The sequence below is a fragment of the Anomaloglossus baeobatrachus genome, chromosome 3 (assembly GCF_048569485.1).
Source record: "Anomaloglossus baeobatrachus isolate aAnoBae1 chromosome 3, aAnoBae1.hap1, whole genome shotgun sequence".
Taxonomy (NCBI): Eukaryota; Metazoa; Chordata; class Amphibia; order Anura; family Aromobatidae; genus Anomaloglossus; species Anomaloglossus baeobatrachus.
Genome location: NC_134355.1, coordinates 21,943,395 through 21,971,091, shown reverse-complemented (window position 1 = coordinate 21,971,091; position 27,697 = coordinate 21,943,395). Strand labels below are relative to the sequence as shown.

Here is a 27,697-nt window from a genome sequence, read left to right as displayed (position 1 = left end):
AATATACAGGTGTCAATGGCGATGGTATAGGAGAGGAGGACCTTGACACTAGGGAGTGGGGGATGGGACACTTCCTGACATTGACATGAGTCTGGTCCCTAAGCTCCTCAAACGTACCTATACGAGTCCTTCCCCTCGTCGCTGACATGTGCATAGTCCCTTACTGTTCCTACAATCACCATGTATAGTGATAAGGCCAGTGATTGCACTAGACGTCATCACTACAGTACCAATACATAGGGGAAGGAGGACAGACAGGGGGACAAAGACAAAAGGATATACCAACAAACTTCATGTCAGCAGCCAGACACGAAGGCTGCAGACAACATGGCTCCAAAGAGTAGCACTACAAAAGCTTCATCAGCTTATCACAAGCAGCTCTTAGAGAACTTCCTCCCTTTAAGGTGGCCAAAAACAGAGTTTAATTCTATTACCGGCCTCGGGTGATGGATCATGTGACTATTTAAAGGAGATAAGTCGTTCCCTTTGTTGAAGTCACGTATCTAGTCTCTTATTGTCCTTCCGCTCACCCTGCATAGTGATAAGACCGGTGAGTGCACTAGACGTCATCACTACAGTAATGAGACATAGGTAAAGGAGGACAGACAGGTTGGCTTAGACAAAAGAATACACCAACAAACTTCATGTCTGTGGCCAGACACCAAGGCTGAAGACAACATTGCTGCAAAGAGTAGCACTGAAAATGCTCCATCAGCTTATGACCAGCAGCTCCTAGAGAACTTCCTCCCTTTAAGCTGGCAAGAAACAGAATTAATTATATTACCGGCCTCAGATAATGAATCATATGACTATTTAAAGGAGAAGAGTCCTTCCCTTTGTTGACGTCATGTGTCTAGTCCCTTACTGTCCCTCCACTCACCCTGCATAGTGATAAGGCCAGTGAGGCACTAGACATCATCACTACAGTAACGACACATAGGGGAAGGAGGACAGACAGGTTGCACATAGACAAAAGGATATAACACCAAGGCTGCAGACAACATGGCTCCAAAGAGTAGCACCGCAAAACCTCCAGCAGTGGATCACCAGCAGCTCCTAGTGAACTTCCTCCCTCTAAGGTGGCCAGAAACAGAATGAATTCTATTACCGGCCTCAGGTGATGGATCATGTGACTATTTAAAGGAGGTGAAAGAGGTCACAAACTGACTGCAGATGACTTTAACTAACCAGGAGCTGCTAGCAAGGATAGAAAATTAACCCTCTCTGCACTAAAAGAAGTTAAATCACATTTAAAATGTGAGACTCCAGTCCCAAAGCTGTCTCAAGTCTCCTAATGATGGGAGAGACTCATGACTATATTTGATCCTAAATAACTTGAGATCGGGCAACAAACTTGAGACAAATGCATTAATCGCTCTGGAGGACCCCTCTTGTCCTGCAATACCACAATATTACATTACTATCAATGGACACAGTGCCAATACCTAATGTCACCAGTGGAGGAGCTGCAGGGAAAGTGAACACCTGCTAGCAGGTTCTTTACAGATTACAGCGGATCACTGAGGGTTTGCAGTGATCAGCTGTAAATCGAGATTATTAAAAGTGGAGAAACACATTAAGAACCATTTAAATCAAAAGTCGGAGCCCATTTACCCTCCTTATGTCTGGAAGACGTCGTAAACGTCTTATGTTCTCCTAGTTGAACAACTCCTTTGCTGGATCCAGCTGTCACACTGAGATGTAGCACCACACCGCGTCCATCCGTCAGTCTCGGGGTTCTCAGCTTTTTGTAGTGTGAATTTTGTGTTTTCTTCTCTTAGTTTTGGCAGTTTGGAGAATGGGTGGATGTTGTCGTCGATGATCGTCTGCCGATGCTCAATGGACGCTTTGTGTTTCTACACCCACGTACCAGCAATGAGTTTTGGCCATCTCTATTAGAGAAAGCGTATGCCAAGTAGGTATATATGATTCGATGTTGGGTTAGTTTCATATTATATACTAGCTGTTTCCAACAAGCTAACGCTCGGCACGCCCATTATGATCAGCTCCTCAGTGTATGCAGGACTCTGCTGTGGGTATACAGCTGTCCACCTCTAGGGTATACTGCTCTCTTCCCCCCAAGGGTATACAGCTCACCTCCCTGGTATATAGCTCCCCCAAAGGAATACAGCTGTCCTCCCCCCAAGGGTATACAGCTGTCCTCGCCCCAAGTGTATACAGTTGTCCTTCAATGGTATACAGCTCCCCTCCCTAGTATATAGCTCCCATCAAAGGTATACAGCTGTCCTCCCCCTCAAGGGTATACAGCTGTCCCTTCAAGGGTATACAGCTCCCCTCCCCCCAAGGGTATACAGCTCCCCTCTCTCCAAAGGTATACAGCTCCCCTTCCTCCAAGGGTAAATAGCTCCTCTCCCCCCAAGGGTATACAGCTCTCCTCTTAAAGGGTATACAGCTCTCCCCCCAAGGGTATACAGCTCACCTCCCTAGTATACAGCTTTCCCCGAAAGGGTATACAGCTCCCCTCCCCCAAAAGGTATACAGCTCCCCCACGGGTATACAGCCCCCCGCTAGCTGGGAGTGTAAGAGTTAACTACCGTGGCACTACACTGCAGAGTTGAATATTGGCGGTTTTCCCGGTGGGCTGGCGGTGTAAGGGTTAATCATTGTGACAGGTTAATCACCGTGACACTACACTGCACATGGAGGGGAGGAGTCAGGGGGTCACATGATCAGTTCCTCAGCGTATGCAGGACTCTGCTGTGCTGGTTGTCATGGTGGCTGGATGAGGTGAAGTTTATTTGTAGGGTCAGGTCGGCTTTACAGTGTGGATGTGCAGAGCTGTGTGTGTAATGTGCAGGGGGCGGAGCCACGTGTGGTAATGGACATGGTGAGCGGAGCCGCATGTGTTAATGAGTGTGGGGGAGGAGTCGCATGTGGTAATGAGCGTGGGGTGAAGCCGCATGTGGTAATGGGCGTGGTGGGCGGAACACAAGTGTGGTAATGAGCGTTGGGGCGGAGCGTGTGTGTGGTAATGAGTGGGGGGGCGGAGCCACGTATGGTAATGTGTGGGGGTGGGATTAGCGAGTAATCACAACGGCTCCTATATATAGATAAGTATATTATGTCAGGATTGGGTTTTTAATAATACCAAAGAAGAAGAATACGACCGCACCAACTGTGATTTTTCATCCGGTGAATCTTTATTCCATTTTAACGGTGTGCTATGCAGGCGGGTGGAGGAGACCTGGATGCAGCCCCTCGCTGCGGACGATGGCCGTTTCGCCTCTGAATGGGCTTCTACGCCTTCACATGTGGGGTGAGGCGAGCTCTCCTTAAATAGGAGTGCACATCCAGGTGTCCTCCCCGCACATACATTGTAATCAAGTGAAGTGTGTAATACAATAAAAGATACTATGCCTCCGACAATCGCAAATTCTCACTGACTTGGTATTATTATTCCTTGGCTAGACTCCAAGACACAGTTCACACCCCGCAGATTTAGTGCAAATACCTGCAAACAGTTTTATTCCATACAAAAGCAAAACAAAACACAAAGTATAGAAAATAAATCCTAGGCCAGCTGTCCTCTAACTTAAAGGGAACCAATCACCAGGATTTTCCTATATAACCTGCAGCCTGTGCTATACTGGCACTATCAGGCTGATTCTATACATACAGTGCTATACTGGCACTATCAGGCTGATTCTATACATACAGTGCTATACTGGCATTATCAGGCTGATTCTATACATACAGTGCTATACTGGCGCTATCAGGCTGATTCTATACATACAGTGCTATACTGGCACTATCAGGCTGATTCTATACATACAGTGCTATACTGGCACTATCAGGCTGATTCTATACATACAGTGTTATACTGGCACTATCAGGCTGATTCTATACATACAGTGCTATACTGGCGCTATCAGGCTGAGTCTATACATACAGTGCTATACAGTGCTATACTGGCGCTATCAGGCTGATTCTATACATACAGGGCTATACTGGCACTATCAGGCTGATTCTATACATACAGTGCTATACTGGCACTATCAGGCTGATTCTATACATACAGTGCTATACTGGCACTATCAGGCTGATTCTATACATACAGTGCTATACTGGCACTATCAGGCTGATTCTATACATACAGTGCTATACAGTGCTATACTGGCGCTATCAGGCTGATTCTATACATACAGGGCTATACTGGCACTATCAGGCTGATTCTATACATACAGTGCTATACTGGCACTATCAGGCTGATTCTATACATACAGTGCTATACTGGCACTATCAGGCTGATTCTATACATACAGGGCTATACTGGCACTATCAGGCTGATTCTATACATACAGTGCTATACTGGCACTATCAGGCTGATTCTATACATACAGTGCTATACTGGCACTATCAGGCTGATTCTATACATACAGTGCTATACTGGCACTATCAGGCTGATTCTATACATGCAGTGCTATACTGGCACTATCAGGCTGATTCTATACATACAGTGCTATACTGGCACTATCAGGCTGATTCTATACATACAGTGCTGTACTGGCACTATCAGGCTGAGTCTATACATACAGTGCTATACTGGCATTATCAGGCTGAGTCTATACATACAGTGCTATACTGGCACTATCAGGCTGATTCTATACATACAGTGCTATACTGGCACTATCAGGCTGATTCTATACATACAGTGCTATACTGGCACTATCAGGCTGATTCTATACATACAGTGCTATACTGGCACTATCAGGCTGATTCTATACATACAGTGCTATACTGGCATTATCAGGCTGATTCTATACATACAGTGCTATACTGGCACTATCAGGCTGATTCTATACATACAGTGCTATACTGGCATTATCAGGCTGATTCTATACATACAGTGCTATACTGGCACTATCAGGCTGATTCTATACATACAGTGCTATACTGGCACTATCAGGCTGATTCTATACATACAGTGCTATACTGGCACAATCGGGCTGATTCTATACATACAGTGCTATACTGGCATTATCAGGCTGATTCTATACATACAGTGCTATACTGGCACTATCAGGCTGATTCTATACATACAGTGCTATACTGGCATTATCAGGCTGATTCTATACATACAGTGCTATACTGGCGCTATCAGGCTGATTCTATACATACAGTGCTATACTGGCACTATCAGGCTGATTCTATACATACAGTGCTATACTGGCACTATCAGGCTGATTCTATACATACAGTGCTATACTGGCATTATCAGGCTGATTCTATACATACAGTGCTATACTGGCACTATCAGGCTGATTCTATACATACAGTGCTATACTGGCACTATCAGGCTGATTCTATACATACAGTGCTATACTGGCACTATCAGGCTGATTCTATACATACAGTGCTATACTGGCGCTATCAGGCTGAGTCTATACATACAGTGCTATACAGTGCTATACTGGCGCTATCAGGCTGATTCTATACATACAGGGCTATACTGGCACTATCAGGCTGATTCTATACATACAGTGCTATACTGGCATTATCAGGCTGATTCTATACATACAGTGCTATACTGGCACTATCAGGCTGATTCTATACATGCAGTGCTATACTGGCACTATCAGGCTGATTCTATACATACAGTGCTATACTGGCACTATCAGGCTGATTCTATACATACAGTGCTATACTGGCACTATCAGGCTGATTCTATACATACAGTGCTATACTGGCACTATCAGGCTGATTCTATACATACAGTGCTGTACTGGCACTATCAGGCTGAGTCTATACATACAGTGCTATACTGGCATTATCAGGCTGAGTCTATACATATAGTGCTATACTGGCACTATCAGGCTGATTCTATACATACAGTGCTATACTGGCACTATCAGGCTGATTCTATACATACAGTGCTATACTGGCACTATCAGGCTGATTCTATACATACAGTGCTATACTGGCACTATCAGGCTGATTCTATACATACAGTGCTATACTGGCATTATCAGGCTGAGTCTATACATACAGTGCTATACTGGCACTATCAGGCTGATTCTATACATACAGTGCTATACTGGCACTATCAGGCTGATTCTATACATACAGTGCTATACTGGCACAATCGGGCTGATTCTATACATACAGTGCTATACTGGCATTATCAGGCTGATTCTATACATACAGTGCTATACTGGCACTATCAGGCTGATTCTATACATACAGTGCTATACTGGCATTATCAGGCTGATTCTATACATACAGTGCTATACTGGCGCTATCAGGCTGATTCTATACATACAGTGCTATACTGGCACTATCAGGCTGATTCTATACATACAGTGCTATACTGGCACTATCAGGCTGATTCTATACATACAGTGCTATACTGGCATTATCAGGCTGATTCTATACATACAGTGCTATACTGGCACTATCAGGCTGATTCTATACATACAGTGCTATACTGGCACTATCAGGCTGATTCTATACATACAGTGCTATACTGGCACTATCAGGCTGATTCTATACATACAGTGCTATACTGGCGCTATCAGGCTGAGTCTATACATACAGTGCTATACAGTGCTATACTGGCGCTATCAGGCTGATTCTATACATACAGGGCTATACTGGCACTATCAGGCTGATTCTATACATACAGTGCTATACTGGCATTATCAGGCTGATTCTATACATACAGTGCTATACTGGCACTATCAGGCTGATTCTATACATGCAGTGCTATACTGGCACTATCAGGCTGATTCTATACATACAGTGCTATACTGGCACTATCAGGCTGATTCTATACATACAGTGCTATACTGGCACTATCAGGCTGATTCTATACATACAGTGCTATACTGGCACTATCAGGCTGATTCTATACATACAGTGCTGTACTGGCACTATCAGGCTGAGTCTATACATACAGTGCTATACTGGCATTATCAGGCTGAGTCTATACATATAGTGCTATACTGGCACTATCAGGCTGATTCTATACATACAGTGCTATACTGGCACTATCAGGCTGATTCTATACATACAGTGCTATACTGGCACTATCAGGCTGATTCTATACATACAGTGCTATACTGGCACTATCAGGCTGATTCTATACATACAGTGCTATACTGGCATTATCAGGCTGAGTCTATACATACAGTGCTATACTGGCACTATCAGGCTGATTCTATACATACAGTGCTATACTGGCACTATCAGGATGATTCTATACATACAGTGCTATACTGGCATTATCAGGCTGATTCTATACATACAGTGCTATACTGGCACTATCAGGCTGATTCTATACATACAGTGCTATACTGGCACTATCAGGCTGATTCTATACATACAGTGCTATACTGGCACTATCAGGCTGATTCTATACATACAGTGCTATACTGGCACAATCGGGCTGATTCTATACATACAGTGCTATACTGGCATTATCAGGCTGATTCTATACATACAGTGCTATACTGGCATTATCAGGCTGAGTCTATACATACAGTGCTATACTGGCACTATCGGGCTGATTCTATACATACAGTGCTATACTGGCGCTATCAGGCTGATTCTATACATACAGTGCTATACTGGCGCTATCAGGCTGATTCTATACATACAGTGCTATACTGGCACAATCGGGCTGATTCTATACATACAGTGCTATACTGGCACTATCAGGCTGATTCTATACATACAGTGCTATACTGGCACTATCAGGCTGATTCTATACATACAGTGCTATACTGGCATTATCAGGCTAATTCTATACATACAGTGCTATACTGGCACAATCGGGCTGATTCTATACATACAGTGCTATACTGGCACTATCAGGCTGAGTCTATACATACAGTGCTATATTGGCACTATCAGGCTGATTCTATACATACAGTGCTATACTGGCGCTATCAGGCTGAGTCTATACATACAGTGCTATACAGTGCTATACTGGCGCTATCAGGCTGATTCTATACATACAGGGCTATACTGGCACTATCAGGCTGATTCTATACATACAGTGCTATACTGGCACTATCAGGCTGAATCTATACATACAGTGCTATACTGGCACTATCAGGCTGATTCTATACATACAGTGCTATACTGGCACTATCAGGCTGATTCTATACATACAGTGCTATACTGGCACTATCAGGCTGATTCTATACATGCAGTGCTATACTGGCACTATCAGGCTGATTCTACACATACAGTGCTATACTGGCACTATCAGGCTGATTCTATACATACAGTGCTATACTGGCACTATCAGGCTGATTCTATACATACAGTGCTGTACTGGCACTATCAGGCTGAGTCTATACATACAGTGCTATACTGGCATTATCAGGCTGAGTCTATACATACAGTGCTATACTGGCACTATCAGGCTGAATCTATACATACAGTGCTATACTGGCACTATCAGGCTGATTCTATACATACAGTGCTATACTGGCACTATCAGGCTGATTCTATACATACAGTGCTATACTGGCACTATCAGGCTGATTCTATACATACAGTGCTATACTGGCATTATCAGGCTGAGTCTATACATACAGTGCTATACTGGCACTATCAGGCTGATTCTATACATACAGTGCTATACTGGCACTATCAGGCTGATTCTATACATACAGTGCTATACTGGCATTATCAGGCTGATTCTATACATACAGTGCTATACTGGCACTATCAGGCTGATTCTATACATACAGTGCTATACTGGCACTATCAGGCTGATTCTATACATACAGTGCTATACTGGCACTATCACGCTGATTCTATACATACAGTGCTATACTGGCACAATCGGGCTGATTCTATACATACAGTGCTATACTGGCATTATCAGGCTGATTCTATACATACAGTGCTATACTGGCATTATCAGGCTGAGTCTATACATACAGTGCTATACTGGCACTATCGGGCTGATTCTATACATACAGTGCTATACTGGCGCTATCAGGCTGATTCTATACATACAGTGCTATACTGGCGCTATCAGGCTGATTCTATACATACAGTGCTATACTGGCACAATCGGGCTGATTCTATACATACAGTGCTATACTGGCACTATCAGGCTGATTCTATACATACAGTGCTATACTGGCACTATCAGGCTGATTCTATACATACAGTGCTATACTGGCATTATCAGGCTAATTCTATACATACAGTGCTATACTGGCACAATCGGGCTGATTCTATACATACAGTGCTATACTGGCACTATCAGGCTGAGTCTATACATACAGTGCTATATTGGCACTATCAGGCTGATTCTATACATACAGTGCTATACTGGCACTATCAGGCTGATTCCATACATACAGTGCTATATTGGCACTATCAGGCTGATTCTATACATACAGTGCTATACTGGCATTATCAGGCTGATTCTATACATACAGTGTTATACTGGCACTATCAGGCTGATTCTATACATACAGTGCTATACTGGCACTATCAGACTGATTCTATACATACAGTGCTATACTGGCGCTATCAGGCTGATTCTATACATACAGTGCTATACTGGCACTATCAGGCTGATTCTATACATACAGTGCTATACTGGCACTATCAGGTTGATTCTATACATACAGTGTTATACTGGCACTATCAGGCTGATTCTATACATACAGTGCTATACTGGCACTATCAGGCTGATTCTATACATACAGTGCTATACTGGCACTATCAGGCTGATTCTATACATACAGTGCTATACTGGCACTATCAGACTGATCCTATACATACAGTGCTATACTGGCACTATCAGGCTGATTCTATACATACAGTGCTATACTGGCACTATCAGGCTGATTCTATACATACAGGGCTATACTGGCACTATCAGGCTGATTCTATACATACAGTGCTATACTGGCGCTATCAGGCTGATTCTATACATACAGTGCTATACTGGCGCTATCAGGCTGATTCTATACATACAGTGCTATACTGGCACTATCAGGCTGAGTCTATTATTATTATTATTATTGTTTATTTATAGAGCACCATTGATTCCATGGTGCTGTACATGAGGGGGTTACATACAGAATACATGTACACGTTACAATAGACAGACTAGCACAGGGGGAAGAGGGCCCTGCCCTTGCGGGCTTACATCCTAAAGGATTTTGGGGAGGAGACAGTAGGTGGGGTGTAGGTTGGGCGGCAGCTCCGCACGGTGGTGGGGCGGCAGCTCCGCACGGTGGTGGGGCGGCAGCTCCGCACGGTGGTGGGGCGGCAGCTCCGCACGGTGGTGGGGCGGCAGCTCCGCACGGTGGTGGGGCGGCAGCTCCGCACGGTGGTGGGGCGGCAGCTCCGCACGGTGGTGGGGCGGCAGCTCCGCACGGTGGTGGGGCGGTGAGGTCATTGTAGATTATAGGCATTTCTGAACAGATGAGTTTTCAGGGTCCGTTTGAAGTTTGCAAGTGTAGTAGATAGTCTGACGTGTTGAGGCAGTGAGTTCCAGGAGACTGGGGATGCTCGGGAGAAGTCTTGGAGTCGGTTGCATGAGGAGCGAATGAGAGAGGAGGATAGAAGGAGATCTTGGGAGGACCGGAGGTTACGTTTTGGAGTGTAGCGAGAGATTAGTTCAGAGATATATGGAGGAGACAGATTATGGATAGCTTTGTAGGTCAGTGTTAGTAATTTGAATTGGATACGGTGGAAGATTGGGAGCCAGTGGAGGGACTTGCAGAGAGGAGAAGCGGGGTGGTATTGAGGAGAGAGGTGGATCAGTCGGGCAGCAGAGTTAAGGATGGACTGGAGAGGGGCGAGTGTGTTAGCAGGGAGACCACAGAGGAGGATGTTGCAGTAGTCGATGCGGGAGATTATGAGGGCGTGCACTAGAATTTTTGTAGATTGGGGATTGAGGAAAGGGCGGATTCTGGAGATATTTTTGAGTTGAAAACGGCAGGAGGTGGTGAGGGATTGGATGTGCGGTATGAAGGACAGGGCAGAGTCAAAGGTCACTCCGAGGCACCGAACTTTGGGTGCTGGGGAGAGCGTGATGTTATTAATTGTAATGGATAGATCAGGTGGAGAGTGCAGGGGAGATGGAGGAAAGATGATCAGTTCAGTTTTGGCCATATTGAGCTTTAGGAAGCGAGAGGAAAAGAAGGAAGATATAGCAGATAGGCACTCTGGGATTCTGGACAGCAGAGATGTGACATCTGGACCAGAGAGGTAGATCTGAGTGTCATCGGCATATAGGTGGTACTGGAAGCCATGGGACTTTATGAGTTGTCCCAGGCCAAATGTATAGATAGAAAAAAGTAAGGGTCCCAGGACAGAGCCTTGAGGGACGCCAACAGAGAGAGGACGGGATGAAGAGGTTGTGTGGGAGTGGGAGACACTAAAAGTGCGGTTGGAGAGGTATGAAGAGATCCAAGAGAGAGCGAGGTCTCTGACACCAAGGGAAGAGAGGATCTGTAGTAGCAGGGAGTGGTCAACAGTGTCAAAGGCTGAGGATAGGTCTAGAAGTAGGAGTACAGAGAAATGGTTGTTAGCTTTGGCAGTAAGTAAGTCATTTGTGATTTTAGTCAGGGCAGTTTCAGTGGAATGATGTGGACGGAAGCCGGACTGTAGGTTGTCAAAGAGAGCGTTAGAGGAGAGGTGGGAGGGAAGGTCAGCATGGACGTGCTGTTCCAGGAGTTTTGAGGCAAGTGGGAGTAGCGATATGGGTCGATAGCTGGCAGCAGAGGTTGGGTCGAGGGAAGGTTTCTTTAGGATAGGTGTGACTGTTGCATGCTTAAAGGCAGAAGGGAAGGTACCAGTTGTTAGAGATAGGTTGAAGAGATGGGATAAGGCGGGAATAAGGATAGTGGTGAGGTTGGGGAGGAAGTGGGATGGGATGGGGTCAAGTGCGCATGTAGTGAGGTGCGCTTTTGAGAGAAGATGTGCAAGCTCTCCTTCGGTGATAGTGGGGAGGAAGTTTATGGGGGAGGGGCAGTGGTCTGTTATATAAAGGGGTTGTGGTGGTTCAGCAGAAAAGACTTGTCTGGTTTGGTCGATCTTTTCTTTGAAATATGTGGCAAATTCTTCTGCGGAGATGAGGGAGGTTGGAGGGGGCAGCGGTGGGCGAAGGAGGGAGGTAAAAGTATTAAATAGCTGTTTGGGGTTGTGTGTTAAAGAGGATATGAGGTTTTTGAAGTAATTCTGTTTAGCCGAGGTAAGGGCCAAGCGAAATGTGTGAATTGCATTTTTGAATGTGGTGAAGTCTTCCTGGGAGTGCGTTTTCTTCCAGCGCCGCTCTGCGGCTCTAGACACTTGCCGTAGTTTTTTAGTGAGGCTGTTGTGCCAGGGCTGTCTATTGATTCGTCTTGCTCTGCCGTTCACAAGAGGAGCGACTGAATCAATAGCTGATGTGAGAGTGGCGTTGTAGAAAATGGTGGCACTGTTTGTGTCGTGGAGTGAAGATATGGAGGACAGCGGTAGGATAGAGTCAGAAAGGGTGTGTATGTTGATGTGTGCAAGGTTTCTGCGGGGGTGTGATACGTGCTGGACAGGGGGGGCAGGTGAGGAGGACAGGGCTGAAAAGGTCAGCAGATGGTGGTCAGATAAGGGGAGAGGGGAGGTAGTGAGGTTAGATAGAGAGCAGAGACGGGTGAAGATAAGGTCTAGTGTGTGGCCATCTTTGTGGGTGGCAGAGGCGGACAACTGAGTTAGACCAAAAGATGAGGCGAGGGAGAGGAGTTTGGAGGCCGCTGACTGGCGGGTGTCAGTAGGGATGTTGAAGTCACCCATGATGATAGTGGGGATGTCGGCAGAGAGAAAGTGTAGAAGCCAGGCAGAGAACTGGTCGATAAAGGCAGTGGTTGGGCCCGGGGGTCTGTATATGACGGCCACTTGGAGTCTATACATACAGTGCTATACTGGCACTATCAGGCTGAGTCTATACATACAGTGCTATACTGGCACTATCAGGCTGATTCTATACATACAGTGCTATACTGGCACTATCAGGCTGATTCTATACATACAGTGCTATACTGGCACTATCAGGCTGATTCTATACATACAGTGCTATACTGGCACTATCAGGCTGAGTCTATACATACAGTGCTATACTGGCACTATCAGGCTGAGTCTATACATACAGTGCTATACTGGCGCTATCAGGCTGATTCTATACATACAGTGCTATACTGGCACTATCAGGCTGATTCTATACATACAGTGCTATACTGGCATTATCAGGCTGAGTCTATACATACAGTGCTATACTGGCGCTATCAGGCTGATTCTATACATACAGTGCTATACTGGCACTATCAGGCTGAGTCTATACATACAGTGCTATACTGGCACTATCAGGCTGATTCTATACATACAGTGCTATACTGGCATTATCAGGCTGATTCTATACATACAGTGCTATACTGGCACTATCAGGCTGATTCTATACATACAGTGCTATACTGGCACTATCAGGCTGATTCTATACATACAGTGCTATACTGGCACTATCAGGCTGATTCTATACATACAGTGCTATACTGGCACTATCAGGCTGATTCTATACATACAGTGCTATACTGGCACTATCAGGCTGATTCTATACATACAGTGCTATACTGGCACTATCAGGCTGATTCTATACAAACCTGTAGTGGTCAGCTCAGATGTTTAGGTTTTGAAACTCAAGAAAGTAAAGTTTATAAAATCAGCAGCTTGTTGAGTGACAGCAGCTGAGGATCAGATAATATCTGGGGGGGTATTTAGAGTTATCCACTCCCCCTGTTAGAATTAGCATAAGTATTATACGAACTATTCACTTTGTCTCTTGCAGGACCTGTGTGAGGTCATACCCATGTGACCAGAAGGGGCGGGGCCTCAGCCAACAAAGCTGATACCACAAAGCAACATTTTTCTGTTGGCTAAGGCCCCGCCCTTTCTGGTCACATGGGTATGACCTCACACAGGTCCTGCAGAGAAAAAGTGAATAGTTCGTATAATACTTATGCTAATTCTAACAGGGGGAGTGGATAATTCTGAACACCCCCCAGATATTATCTGATACATTACATTACTGATCCTGTGCTGATCCTGAGTTACCTCCTGTATTATACTTCAGAGCTGCACTCACTATTCTGCTGGTGCAGTCACTGTGTACATACATTACATTACTGATCCTGAGTTACCTCCTGTATTACACTCCAGAGCTGCACTCACTATTCTGCTGGTGCAGTCACTGTGTACATTACATTACTGATCCTGAGTTACATCATGTATTATACTCCAGAGCCGCACTCACTATTCTGCTGGTGCAGTCACTGTGTACATACATTACATTACTGATCCTGAGTTACATCATGTATTATACTCCAGAGCTGCACTCACTATTCTGCTGGTGCAGTCACTGTGTACATACATTACATTACTGATCCTGAGTTACCTCCTGTATTATACTCCAGAGCTGCACTCACTATTCTGCTGGTGCAGTGACATGTTCAGTTAGAGCTGGCATTACTCTAGCTTATATAACACTTAGCTCATTAGAATCAGCAGGAATCTCTTCACAGATTATGTTCCTTTAATGTGGGCGCTCGTTTCTTTCTGCAGTGGAGGGCTGTACATTGCTTAGTGTAGCTGTGATACTTTCCCCTAATGTGATTTAATGTTTTATTAATGGTAGTTTTGTAAATATATCCGGACAGGAATGTAACTCACACATCGTCCCTCTGATAACACTGAACCCCCAGAACACACAGCAGTAAGTTTTGTCATAAGGATAATGATAGAAAACAGAATATGCTGCTCCGTACAATCATTGCATACACGACTGCTGATACTTATTGTTCTATGGGGCAAATCAGGGATATCCGGCTGCTTTCCTGCAATGTACCTTGATTTGCACGGATACAATCACGCTCACACCACAGACTCTGAATTACTCCTTTTTATTCTTTTAGACTTCGAGGCTCCTACCAAAACTTGCACTGGGGAGTGATCTCAGACGCAATGGTGGATTTTACCGGAGGAGTGCCGATGTATTTTAACATAACCAAATCCCCATTGGAACTGCAAAACGTTATATTGGGCGCCGCCCGGTCCGGATCACTCATGGGGTGCACAACGCCAGGAGGTGTAAGTAGAAAGGCACAGATAGAAGTGCACATGAAGTATCTATGTAATGTACTAAAAGGAGCAATTTATACACTAACGTTCAAAAGTTTGGGGTCACCCGGACAATTTTGTCTTTTCCATGAAAAATCATATTTTTATACATTAAATGAGTTGCATAATGAATAGAAAATGTGAAAAATTGGGGAAAAGTTCACGAAGCTTGAATCCTTTCTCTCTGTGTAAGGCTGTGTAAGGCTCTGTGTAAGGCTCTGTGTAAGGCTGTGTAAGGCTCTGTAAGGCTCTGTGTAAGGCTGTGTAAGGCTGTGTAAGGCTCTGTGTAAGGCTCTGTGTAGGGCTCTGTGTAAGGCTCTGTGTAAGGCTGTGTAAGGCTCTGTAAGGCTCTGTGTAAGGCTCTGTAAGGCTCTGTGTAAGGCTGTGTAAGGCTCTGTGTAAGGCTCTGTGTAAGGCTCTGTAAGGCTCTGTGTAAGGCTCTGTGTAGGGCTCTGTGTAAGGCTCTGTGTAAGGCTGTGTAAGGCTCTGTAAGGCTCTGTGTAAGGCTCTGTGTAAGGCTGTGTAAGGTTCTGTGTAAGGCTGTGTAAGGTTCTGTGTAAGGCTCTGTAAGGCTCTGTGTAAGGCTCTGTGTAAGGCTCTGTGTAAGGCTCTGTGTAAGGCTGTGTAAGGCTCTGTGTAAGGCTGTGTAAGGCTCTGTGTAAGGCTCTGTAAGGCTCTGTGTAAGGCTCTGTGTAGGGCTCTGTGTAAGGCTCTGTGTAAGGCTCTGTAAGGCTGTGTAAGGCTCTGTAAGGCTCTGTGTAAGGCTGTGTAAGGCTCTGTGTAAGGCTCTGTAAGGCTCTGTGTAAGGCTGTGTAAGGCTGTGTAAGGCTCTGTGTAAGGCTCTGTGTAGGGCTCTGTGTAAGGCTCTGTGTAAGGCTGTGTAAGGCTCTGTAAGGCTCTGTGTAAGGCTCTGTAAGGCTCTGTGTAAGGCTGTGTAAGGCTCTGTGTAAGGCTCTGTGTAAGGCTCTGTAAGGCTCTGTGTAAGGCTCTGTGTAGGGCTCTGTGTAAGGCTCTGTGTAAGGCTGTGTAAGGCTCTGTAAGGCTCTGTGTAAGGCTCTGTGTAAGGCTGTGTAAGGTTCTGTGTAAGGCTGTGTAAGGTTCTGTGTAAGGCTCTGTAAGGCTCTGTGTAAGGCTCTGTGTAAGGCTCTGTGTAAGGCTCTGTGTAAGGCTGTGTAAGGCTCTGTGTAAGGCTGTGTAAGGCTCTGTGTAAGGCTCTGTAAGGCTCTGTGTAAGGCTCTGTGTAAGGCTCTGTGTAAGGCTGTGTAAGGCTCTGTGTAAGGCTCTGTGTAGGGCTCTGTAAGGCTCTGTGTAAGGCTGTGTAAGGCTCTGTGTAAGGCTCTGTGTAGGGCTCTGTGTAAGGCTCTGTGTAAGGCTCTGTAAGGCTGTGTAAGGCTCTGTAAGGCTCTGTGTAAGGCTGTGTAAGGCTCTGTGTAAGGCTGTGTAAGGTTCTGTGTAAGGCTCTGTAAGGCTCTGTGTAAGGCTCTGTGTAAGGCTCTGTGTAAGGCTCTGTGTAAGGCTGTGTAAGGCTCTGTAAGGCTCTGTGTAAGGCTGTGTAAGGCTCTGTGTAAGGCTGTGTAAGGCTCTGTGTAAGGCTGTGTAAGGCTGTGTAAGGCTCTGTAAGGCTCTGTGTAAGGCTCTGTGTAAGGCTCTGTGTAAGGCTGTGTGTAAGGCTCTGTGTAAGGCTCTGTGTAAGGCTGTGTAAGGCTCTGTGTAAGGCTCTGTGTAGGGCTCTGTGTAAGGCTCTGTGTAAGGCTGTGTAAGGCTCTGTAAGGCTCTGTGTAAGGCTCTGTAAGGCTCTGTGTAAGGCTGTGTAAGGCTCTGTGTAAGGCTCTGTGTAAGGCTCTGTAAGGCTCTGTGTAAGGCTCTGTGTAGGGCTCTGTGTAAGGCTCTGTGTAAGGCTGTGTAAGGCTCTGTAAGGCTCTGTGTAAGGCTCTGTGTAAGGCTGTGTAAGGTTCTGTGTAAGGCTGTGTAAGGTTCTGTGTAAGGCTCTGTAAGGCTCTGTGTAAGGCTCTGTGTAAGGCTCTGTGTAAGGCTCTGTGTAAGGCTGTGTAAGGCTCTGTGTAAGGCTGTGTAAGGCTCTGTGTAAGGCTCTGTAAGGCTCTGTGTAAGGCTCTGTGTAAGGCTCTGTGTAAGGCTGTGTAAGGCTCTGTGTAAGGCTCTGTGTAGGGCTCTGTAAGGCTCTGTGTAAGGCTGTGTAAGGCTCTGTGTAAGGCTCTGTGTAGGGCTCTGTGTAAGGCTCTGTGTAAGGCTCTGTAAGGCTGTGTAAGGCTCTGTAAGGCTCTGTGTAAGGCTGTGTAAGGCTCTGTGTAAGGCTGTGTAAGGTTCTGTGTAAGGCTCTGTAAGGCTCTGTGTAAGGCTCTGTGTAAGGCTCTGTGTAAGGCTCTGTGTAAGGCTGTGTAAGGCTCTGTAAGGCTCTGTGTAAGGCTGTGTAAGGCTCTGTGTAAGGCTGTGTAAGGCTCTGTGTAAGGCTGTGTAAGGCTGTGTAAGGCTCTGTAAGGCTCTGTGTAAGGCTCTGTGTAAGGCTCTGTGTAAGGCTCTGTGTAAGGCTCTGTGTAAGGCTCTGTAAGGCTCTGTGTAAGGCTGTGTAAGGCTGTGTAAGGCTCTGTGTAAGGCTCTGTGTAAGGCTGTGTAAGGCTGTGTAAGGCTGTGTAAGGCTCTGTGTAAGGCTCTGTGTAAGGCTCTGTGTAAGGCTGTGTAAGGCTGTGTAAGGCTCTGTGTAAGGCTCTGTGTAAGGCTCTGTGTAAGGCTGTGTAAGGCTCTGTGTAAGGCTCTGTGTAAGGCTCTGTGTAAGGCTCTGTGTAAGGCTCTGTGTAAGGCTCTGTAAGGCTCTGTGTAAGGCTGTGTAAGGCTGTGTAAGGCTCTGTGTAAGGCTCTGTGTAAGGCTGTGTAAGGCTCTGTGTAAGGCTCTGTAAGGCTCTGTGTAAGGCTCTGTAAGGCTCTGTGTAAGGCTGTGTAAGGCTCTGTGTAAGGCTCTGTGTAAGGCTCTGTGTAAGGCTGTGTAAGGCTCTGTGTAAGGCTCTGTGTAAGGCTCTGTGTAAGGCTCTGTGTAAGGCTCTGTGTAAGGCTGTGTAAGGCTCTGTGTAAAGCTGTGTAAGGCTCTGTGTAAGGCTGTGTAAGGCTGTGTAAGGCTCTGTGTAAGGCTCTGTAAGGCTCTGTGTAAGGCTCTGTGTAAGGCTCTGTGTAAGGCTCTGTAAGGCTGTGTGTAAGGCTCTGTGTAAGGCTCTGTGTAAGGCTCTGTGTAAGGCTCTGTAAGGCTCTGTGTAAGGCTCTCTGTAAGGCTCTGTGTAAGGCTGTGTAAGGCTCTGTGTAAGGCTGTGTAAGGCTCTGTGTAAGGCTCTGTGTAAGGCTCTGTGTAAGGCTCTGTAAGGCTCTGTGTAAGGCTCTGTGTAAGGCTGTGTAAGGCTCTGTGTAAGGCTGTGTAAGGCTCTGTGTAAGGCTGTGTAAGGCTCTGTGTAAGGCTGTGTAAGGCTCTGTGTAAGGCTCTGTAAGGCTCTGTGTAAGGCTCTGTAAGGCTGTGTGTAAGGCTCTGTGTAAGGCTCTGTGTAAGGCTCTGTGTAAGGCTCTGTAAGGCTCTGTGTAAGGCTGTGTAAGGCTCTGTGTAAGGCTGTGTAAGGCTCTGTAAGGCTGTGTGTAAGGCTCTGTGTAAGGCTCTGTGTAAGGCTCTGTGTAAGGCTCTGTAAGGCTCTGTGTAAGGCTCTGTGTAAGGCTCTGTGTAAGGCTGTGTAAGGCTCTGTGTAAGGCTGTGTAAGGCTCTGTGTAAGGCTCTGTGTAAGGCTCTGTGTAAGGCTCTGTAAGGCTCTGTGTAAGGCTCTGTGTAAGGCTGTGTAAGGCTCTGTGTAAGGCTGTGTAAGGCTCTGTGTAAGGCTGTGTAAGGCTCTGTGTAAGGCTCTGTAAGGCTCTGTGTAAGGCTCTGTAAGGCTGTGTGTAAGGCTGTGTAAGGCTCTGTGTAAGGCTCTGTAAGGCTCTGTGTAAGGCTCTGTAAGGCTCTGTGTAAGGCTCTGTAAGGCTCTGTGTAAGGCTCTGTAAGGCTCTGTGTAAGGCTCTGTGTAAGGCTCTGTAAGGCTCTGTGTAAGGCTCTGTGTAAGGCTCTGTAAGGCTCTGTGTAAGGCTCTGTGTAAGGCTCTGTAAGGCTCTGTGTAAGGCTCTGTGTAAGGCTGTGTAAGGTTCTGTGTAAGGCTCTGTGTAAGGCTGCTTTCACACATCAGTTTTTTGCCATCAGGCACGATCCGGTGAAAAAACAGATCAAAAACCTAAAAAATGTGTAACCCCAATAAAAGATAGCAATATATAGAAAAAGGGGGTACAGAAAAAAAGGACCACAAAGATCGCAAAGTAGAATACAAAATGCTTTTATTGAATACAAGGTGATACAGGGTGCACAGTGGTTGCAGGCAAGGATGGAAAAAGCCTGCACAGAAACAACCCACAGCAAAACCTAGACTAGCCACAAGATGGCACCAACACCAATATGAATGGAAAAAATTCTCAAAGGTGTAACAGCCCATAAGTCACCAAGGGGGAACAATGAGAGAAGTTAATAGTAGAGAGATCTGTAGAATCTCATAAAGGGTCCCTCAATGGCAAAGGGCATGAAAAACGAAGGTATATTACCTTGCGTCATGTCAGAGCTGGGAAAGTCGGGCAGTCCAGGCGTGGGGGCAGGGCCTCGACGCGCGTTTCACCAGAAGACTTCGTCAGGAGACGTCAGATCAGTCGCATCAGTTTTTTCCATCCGTTTCTTCCGTTTTTTGACGGATCTGTTTTGATACTGAGCATGCTCAGTTTAAAAAAACGGAAACCGGCGCCGGATTCCGGCATATAGCGGATGACGCCGGATCCGGCCTCCATAGGCTTCCATCTTAAAAAAACGCCATACGGCGCGATCCGTTTTTTCGCCGGAGACAAAAAACGTTCACCTCAACGTTCCATCCGGCCACCAGACAAGCAAATTTTGCCAGATCTGGTGAAAGCCGGATGGAACGCAAGGCCATCCGGCGCAATCCGGCGTTAATTGAAGTCTATGGGGGAAAAAACGCATCCGGCGGCAACAGATGCCGGATGCGTTTTTTCATGTCTCTGCCGGATTGCGCCTGATGGCAAAAAACTGATGTGTGAAAGCAGCCTAAGGTAAATTTTGGATATTTAACCCTGCGCCAAAACTCTTTTTCTAGACTCCACACTGTTTGCAGTCTCTTTGTTCCAGACAAAACCCCATCAGGCAATTGCTAATTGCCCCTTATTATGGGAAAACAATTGATAGAGAAGGCAATGGATGAGATTGGAACATTGAGAGCATCATGTTGCAATTCCTGATTAGTAACGGTATAAATAGTCATATGAGATGTAAGTCGATCACATATACCAACATATACCGTACTGTGCATTATTCTATTTCAGTTACTAACTGGGAATAGTGAGCTGCCGAATGGCCTCATCAAGGGCCATGCCTACACCGTGACCGACAGCAAACAGGTAAAAAACAGCCACTGACCAATGCCATTACATTAATGTCTAGTGAAATCAGGGGCATCTGATACTGGGTGAATGGGATGGCTCCAATTTTATTTTTTCTTCCTTTGCTTGCAAGAGTCATAAAATTGTTATTATTTTTCCATCAACATAGGAACAATAAATATGGGGATATACACATGCATTACTGCTACGAAAAACATGTAAAAATTGAGATACTTAGCACACAAAAATGGACAGTTTTATGTGAGCCCAACAGCCAACGGCAAGGCGACCTTTTTTTTTTGGGTCCCTGCCTACTCTAATGCCGCTCTTTGGGTTAAAAAACTTATAATTTATGTGAACAGGTATATTAACCCAAAGAGAGGCATTGGAGTAGGCAAGGACCCAACAAAAAGATGTCACCTTGCCACTGGCTGTTGGGCTCACATAAAACTGGCCACTTTTGTATGCTAAGTATCTCAATTTTTCAACATTTTTCATGGCAGTAATGCATGTATTTATTACCATATTCATTGTTCCACATATCTTAGCACTCCAGAGTGCAACTGTCTCCTATTTATTACTATGATTCATATTCAGTTTGCACCTGTTCACATTATAAAGGCAGCATGTGCCATCAGTCTTTTTCTTACTTTATGGGCGCAACGACATGAAAAAATATGTTATTTTTTACAAGTTATCATTTTGAGGGTTGGTTTTTTTTCAATTCTTCTGATTTGGAAAAAGAGGGTGATTACCACTTTTATGAGGGCTTTTTGTAATATTTTTCAGAACCTTTTTTTTCCACTTATTTTCTTACTTATCATAGGGATCTTGAAGCCGCTTTTTTGTCCGCTTGCACTATATACTACAATGCTATAATATATTAACAGTGGCACCAAAATAGTTAACATCTAGCTCCTGCTGTTACAGCAGATATTGGCTATGTATCTGCCGGGTATGAAGCAGGATCATCTATTGAGCTGGCTCCATACTCCACATAACGACCTGTGACAAAAATGTACATCATAAATTGTTAAGGGGTTAATCCCAAAGGGTCCGATGTCTTCAAATTGTAAATCCAAGATTTAAGGATAAAAAATAATTTTTTCCCACTAGAAGTCATACTTGGGGTATCCCCAACTATTGCGAGATATTGTCATTTAATGTCTAATGTACCCAATTATTTCCCAATTTACCCAAAATGTAAAAAGAAAACCTTATGAAGCCTCAGGTCTGGATCATGTGGGATTTAGTTAATAATTAGTGATGAGCGAGCATGCTTGTCACTACTCGGTACTCGCACGAGTATCGCTGTACTCGGGCTACTCGGCGGGTACCGAGTAATCTCGCGATACTCGTGCTGTACTCGTGGTCTTCATCCCTGCATGTTGGCGCTCTTTTGAGAGCCAGCCCTCATGCAGGGATTGGCTGGCAGACCACTGCAATGCCACAGCCCTGTTAGTTGTGGAATTGCAGTGATTTGCCGACCCGCCCAGCGTGACCGAGCCTTTATACCAGCGGGCGCGCTGTGCTCTGCACACAGCCATCTCGTATTCCCTGCTTTCCCCGCCCACAGGCGCCTGTGATTGGTTGCAGTGAGACAAGCCCCCACGCTGAGTGACAGGTGTCTCACTGCACCCAATCACAGTAGCCAGTGGGCGTGTCTATACTGTGCAGTGAAATAAATAATTAAATAATTAAAAAAAACGGCGTGCGGTCCCCCCAATTTTAATACCAGCCAGATAAAGCCATACGGCTGAAGGCTGGTATTCTCAGGATGGGGAGCCCCAAGTTATGGGGAGCCCCCCAGCCTAACAATATCAGTCAGCGGCCGCCCAGAATTGCCGCATACATTATATGCGACAGTTCTGGGACTGTACCCGGCTCTTCCCGATTTGCCCTGGTGCGTTGGCAAATCGGGGTAATAAGGAGTTAATGGCAGCCCATAGCTGCCACTAAATCCTAGATTAATCATGTCAGGCGTCTCCCCGAGAAACCTTCCATGATTAATCTGTAAATTACAGTAAATAAACACACACACCCGAAAAAATCCTTTATTAGAAATAAAAAACACAAACATATACCCTGGTTCACCACTTTAATAAGCCCCAAAAAGCCCCCATGTCCGGCGTAATCCATGGACCTCCAGCGTCGCTTCCAGCTCTGCTACATGGAGGTGACAGGAGCTGCAGAATACACCGCCGCTCCTGTCAGCTTCACACAGCAACTGAGGTGAGTAGCGCGATCAGCTGCTGTCAGTCAGGTAACTCACGGCCATCGCTGGATCCAGCGGTGGCCGCGGATAACCTCAGTGACAGCTCAGCTGATCGCGCTACTCACCTCAGTTGCTGTGTGAAGCTGACAGGAGCAGCGGTGTATTCTGCAGCTCCTGTCACCTCCATGTAGCAGAGCTGGAAGCGACGCTGGAGGTCCGTGGATTACGCCGGACATGGGGGGCTTTTTGGGGCTTATTAAAGTGGTGAACCAGGGTATATGTTTGTGTTTTTTATTTCTAATAAAGGATTTTTTCGGGTGTGTGTGTTTATTTACTGTAATTTACAGATTAATCATGGAAGGTTTCTCGGGGAGACGCCTGACATGATTAATCTAGGATTTAGTGGCAGCTATGGGCTGCCATTAACTCCTTATTACCCCGATTTGCCAACGCACCAGGGCAAATCGAGAAGAGCCGGGTACAGTCCCAGAACTGTCGCATCTAATGTATGTGGCCATTCTGGGCGGCTGCTGACTGATATTGTTAGGCTGGGGGGCTCCCCATAACGTGGAGCTCCCCATCCTGAGAATACCAGCCTTCAGCTGTATGGCTTTATCTGGCTGGTATTAAAATTGGGGGGGACCGCACGCCGTTTTTTTTAATTATTTAATTATTTATTTCACTGCACAGTATAGACACACCCACCGGCTGCTGTGATTGGGTGCAGTGACACACCTGTCACTCAGCGTGGGGGCGTGTCTCACTGCAACCAATCATAGGCGCCGAAAAGCAGAAAAGCAGGGAATACGAGATTGTTTAATGAGCGGCCGGCTTTTTCAAAAGAGGAAAAGCCGCCGGAGTTTAGTGAACAGCCGTGCAGCGCCGCGGCAGTGATCGGGGAACGGTAAGTATGAGAGAGGGGGGAGACTGACCGACAGACTGTGAGAGGGGGACAGACAAGACAGCGAGAGACCGACAGACAGACAGAGAGACCGACCGACGGACAGAGGGAGATAGAATGAAAAAAAAAATGACCGACATCGCTAGTAAAAAGCACAAAACGTGTGTTTTGGACATCGGACGTTTGAGTGATAAATGCTTCAAGGGGTCTTCCCCATGCTGTTGCCATGTCATTTGAGCACTCTTCTGAGACTTTTGTGACATTTTTAGGGTTTCTACATGCTGCCGGGGGGGTCATTTCATAAAAATACTCGGGTCTCCCATAGGATAACATTGGGCTCGGTGCTCGGGCCGAGTACACGAGTATCTTGGGATGCTCGGCCCGAGCCTCAAGAACCCGAGCTTTTTGGCACTCGCTCATCACTATTAATAATGTCATGTGATCTGTTGAAAAACCTTTGTTATACCTCCAATCCCTCCCCTGCTATTTCATCCATTTTGAGACCGCCTATTGTTGAAAGCAGGCAGATACATCCTAGCTTCCCTTTAAAGTCAGATAATCCTGTTACAAGAGCTGACTCATTGGGAGACCTTTTATTTGTGCTTTAAAAGTAAAAACTTTGGGCTAGAAGTGAAGTATCCCCAATAGTGTATTTCCTAAAATAATATACCGCCCTTGTTTAAACACTGTATCTGTAAATCAGAGAAACTGAAATGCTTTTCACCTACTGAGGCAGTCATAGAAAAATTTGAATCATTAGAACTAATAAATTTCACGAATTGATGTGATTGTCGCTTTATATAATTGGATATATATATACAAACATGGTATGCAGACTTCTGATATTGATTCCAAGAATAGACAGAGGGCATTTCCCATTATCTCAAGTGAAGGCATACATATGTTGGGGTAGAATGTGCCCCCATCGCGGTGCCTGCAACTTGGTAGTAATAAAAAAAACAATAGGGGGTCAATATATTTAAGCAATTTTAGGAAGCTTTTAATTTGTTGTTATTGTGTTTTTATTAGTGCGATATAGCTGTGTGTACTGCTTTTTAGGCACTAAACAGCAAACCATTTTTACAGTGTATGACGTTGGCACTGCATAGTATTGATAGTTAGGCATTACATAGAGATCTTCTTTGGTTATCATTGTGATAATATTTAAGTACTGTCGGACAGTTTACACATTATGCTACATTGTACGTAACTTCAGAATTAGAAAAGAATGCATCTACTATAATACACCCCCCTATGTACAGGAATATAACTACTATAATACTGCCCCCTATGTAGAAGAATATAACTTCTATAATACTGCTCCTATGTACAAGAATATAACTACTATAATACTGCCCCCTATGTACAAGAATATAACTACTATAATACTGCTCCTATGTACAGGAATATAACTACTATAATACTGCCCCTATGTACAAGAATATAACTACTATAATACTGCTCCTATGTACAAGAATATAACTACTATAATACTGCCCCTATGTACAAGAATATAACTACTATAATACTGCCCCTATGTACAAGAATATAACTACTATAATACTGCCCCTATGTACAAGAATATAACTACTATAATACTGCCCCTATATACAAGAATATAACTACTATAATACTGCTCCTATGTACAAGAATATAACTACTATAATACTGCCCCTATGTACAAGAATATAACTACTATAATACTGCCCCTATGTACAAGAATATAACTACTATAATACTGCTCCTATGTACAAGAATATAACTACTATAATACTGACCCTATGTACAAGAATATAACTACTATAATACTGCCCCTATGTACAAGAATATAGCTACTATAATACTGCCCCTATATACAAGAATATAACTACTATAATACTGCCCCCTATGTACAAGAATATAACTGCTATAATACTGCCCCCTATGTACAAGAATATAGCTACTATAATACTGCCCCTATATAGAAGAATATAACTACTATAATACTGCCCCCTATGTACAAGAATATAACTACTATAATACTGCCCCCTATGTACAAGAATATAACTGCTATAATACTGCTCCCTATGTACAAGAATATAACTACTATAATACTGCCCCTATGTACAAGAATATAGCTACTATAATACTGCCCCCTATATACAAGAATATAACTACTATAATACTGCCCCCTATGTACAAGAATATAACTACTATAATACTGCCCCTATGTACAAGAATATAGCTACTATAATACTGCCCCTATATACAAGAATATAACTACTATAATACTGCCCCCTATGTACAAGAATATAACTACTATAATACTGCCCCTATGTACAAGAATATAACTACTATAATACTGCCCCTATGTACAAGAATATAACTACTATAATACTGCCCCTATGTACAAGAATATAACTACTATAATACTGCCCCTATATACAAGAATATAACTACTATAATACTGCCCCCTATGTACAAGAATATAACTGCTATAATACTGCTCCCTATGTACAAGAATATAACTACTATAATACTGCTCCCTATGTACAAGAATATAACTACTATAATACTGCCCCCTATATACAAGAATATAACTACTATAATACTGCTCCCTATATACAAGAATATAACTACTATAATACTGCCTCTATGTACAAGAATATAACTACTATAATACTGCCCCCTATATACAAGAATATAACTACTATAATACTGCTCCCTATATACAAGAATATAACTACTATAATACTGCCTCTATGTACAAGAATATAACTACTATAATACTGCCCCCTATAAACAAGAATATAACTACTATAATACTGCCCCCTATGTACAAGAATATAACTACTATAATACTGCCCCTATGTACAAGAATATAACTACTATAATACTGCCCCTATGTACAAGAATATAACTACTATAATACTGCCTCTATGTACAAGAATATAACTACTATAATACTGCCCCCTATAAACAAGAATATAACTACTATAATACTGCCCCCTATAAACAAGAATATAACTACTATAATACTGCCCCCTATAAACAAGACTATAACCAGTCGTTAGAGAGCAGACCATTTGCGGTTCTGTCGTGTGATGTTTCAGTCTTTACACTGTATATTTCTGATATATAGGGGTACTTATTTATAAGATATGCAATGTACATCTCCTTTTCTATCCAATAGCTGCTGGTACAGGTATGGCGTATCACTGGTCTTATAGTTTTGAGTTTTATGCTCTATTAGATGATTATTTATTGTTTTTCTGGTATCAAACATTAAACATAACAATCACTTTTCTTGTTTGTAATGTAAAAATATGCTGGAAGCCATTATGTTTGGGAGAACGGTATGTGTATAAAGTGATGGGGTAAATAATATGGGGCTACTGCCACCTAGTGGAGATCACAAACAGTGTATATATACAGTGCAAGCAGACCTCTGCGAGCTTACCTGTATTATTGCCTATAGCAGATTGCTATCACAACAGTAGTTGTCCCCAAAACACTCAGGGGCCCTGTAGGTGACTAAGCCTCATATGAAGAGGATTTATGACTGAGACTGATACAAAATGTGTCATTTTCCTTAGATTGTTTATAAAAACAGATTAGAAGATATTATTCGGATCTGGAATCCATGGGGACGCAACGAATGGAACGGACGCTGGAGTGATAAGTAAATATCAATCCCTGCTCATTCTAAGATAAAGGGCGGCTAAAGCCGAATGTGCTGGGTCAGCTTCTATTGGAGTTAACCATGACTATGAGTCCTGCTGCATGGATCCCTCTGCTAAATTGAGACAATGTTTCAGTTTGGAGGCCAGAATGTGTAGCTTACAGAGCATTGTCTGCAGACGTGGTCTCTGACGTGTGGCTCAAACGCTTTTTGTGGCTTTTGAACCCATCATGTGTGGCTCATAAGCTTATGATGTATGGCTCGCAACCTAATGATGTGTAACTGTTGAGATCATGATGTGTGGCTTGCGAACTCATAATGTGTG

General features: G+C 44.4%; 1 protein-coding gene across 1 annotated transcript in view; it reads left to right on the top strand.

Annotated features, from left to right (window-relative positions):
- The window catches only part of LOC142294881 (calpain-13-like), a 212,644-nt gene that overhangs the window by 87,034 nt on the left and 97,913 nt on the right, over positions 1 to 27,697 (top strand). Inside the window, exons 5-8 of the mRNA XM_075337943.1 lie at positions 1,782 to 1,915; positions 14,937 to 15,111; positions 20,539 to 20,613; positions 27,287 to 27,372. Of these exons, the coding sequence (XP_075194058.1) occupies positions 1,782 to 1,915; positions 14,937 to 15,111; positions 20,539 to 20,613; positions 27,287 to 27,372 (470 nt within the window). The remainder of the gene's footprint in view (positions 1 to 1,781; positions 1,916 to 14,936; positions 15,112 to 20,538; positions 20,614 to 27,286; positions 27,373 to 27,697) is intronic.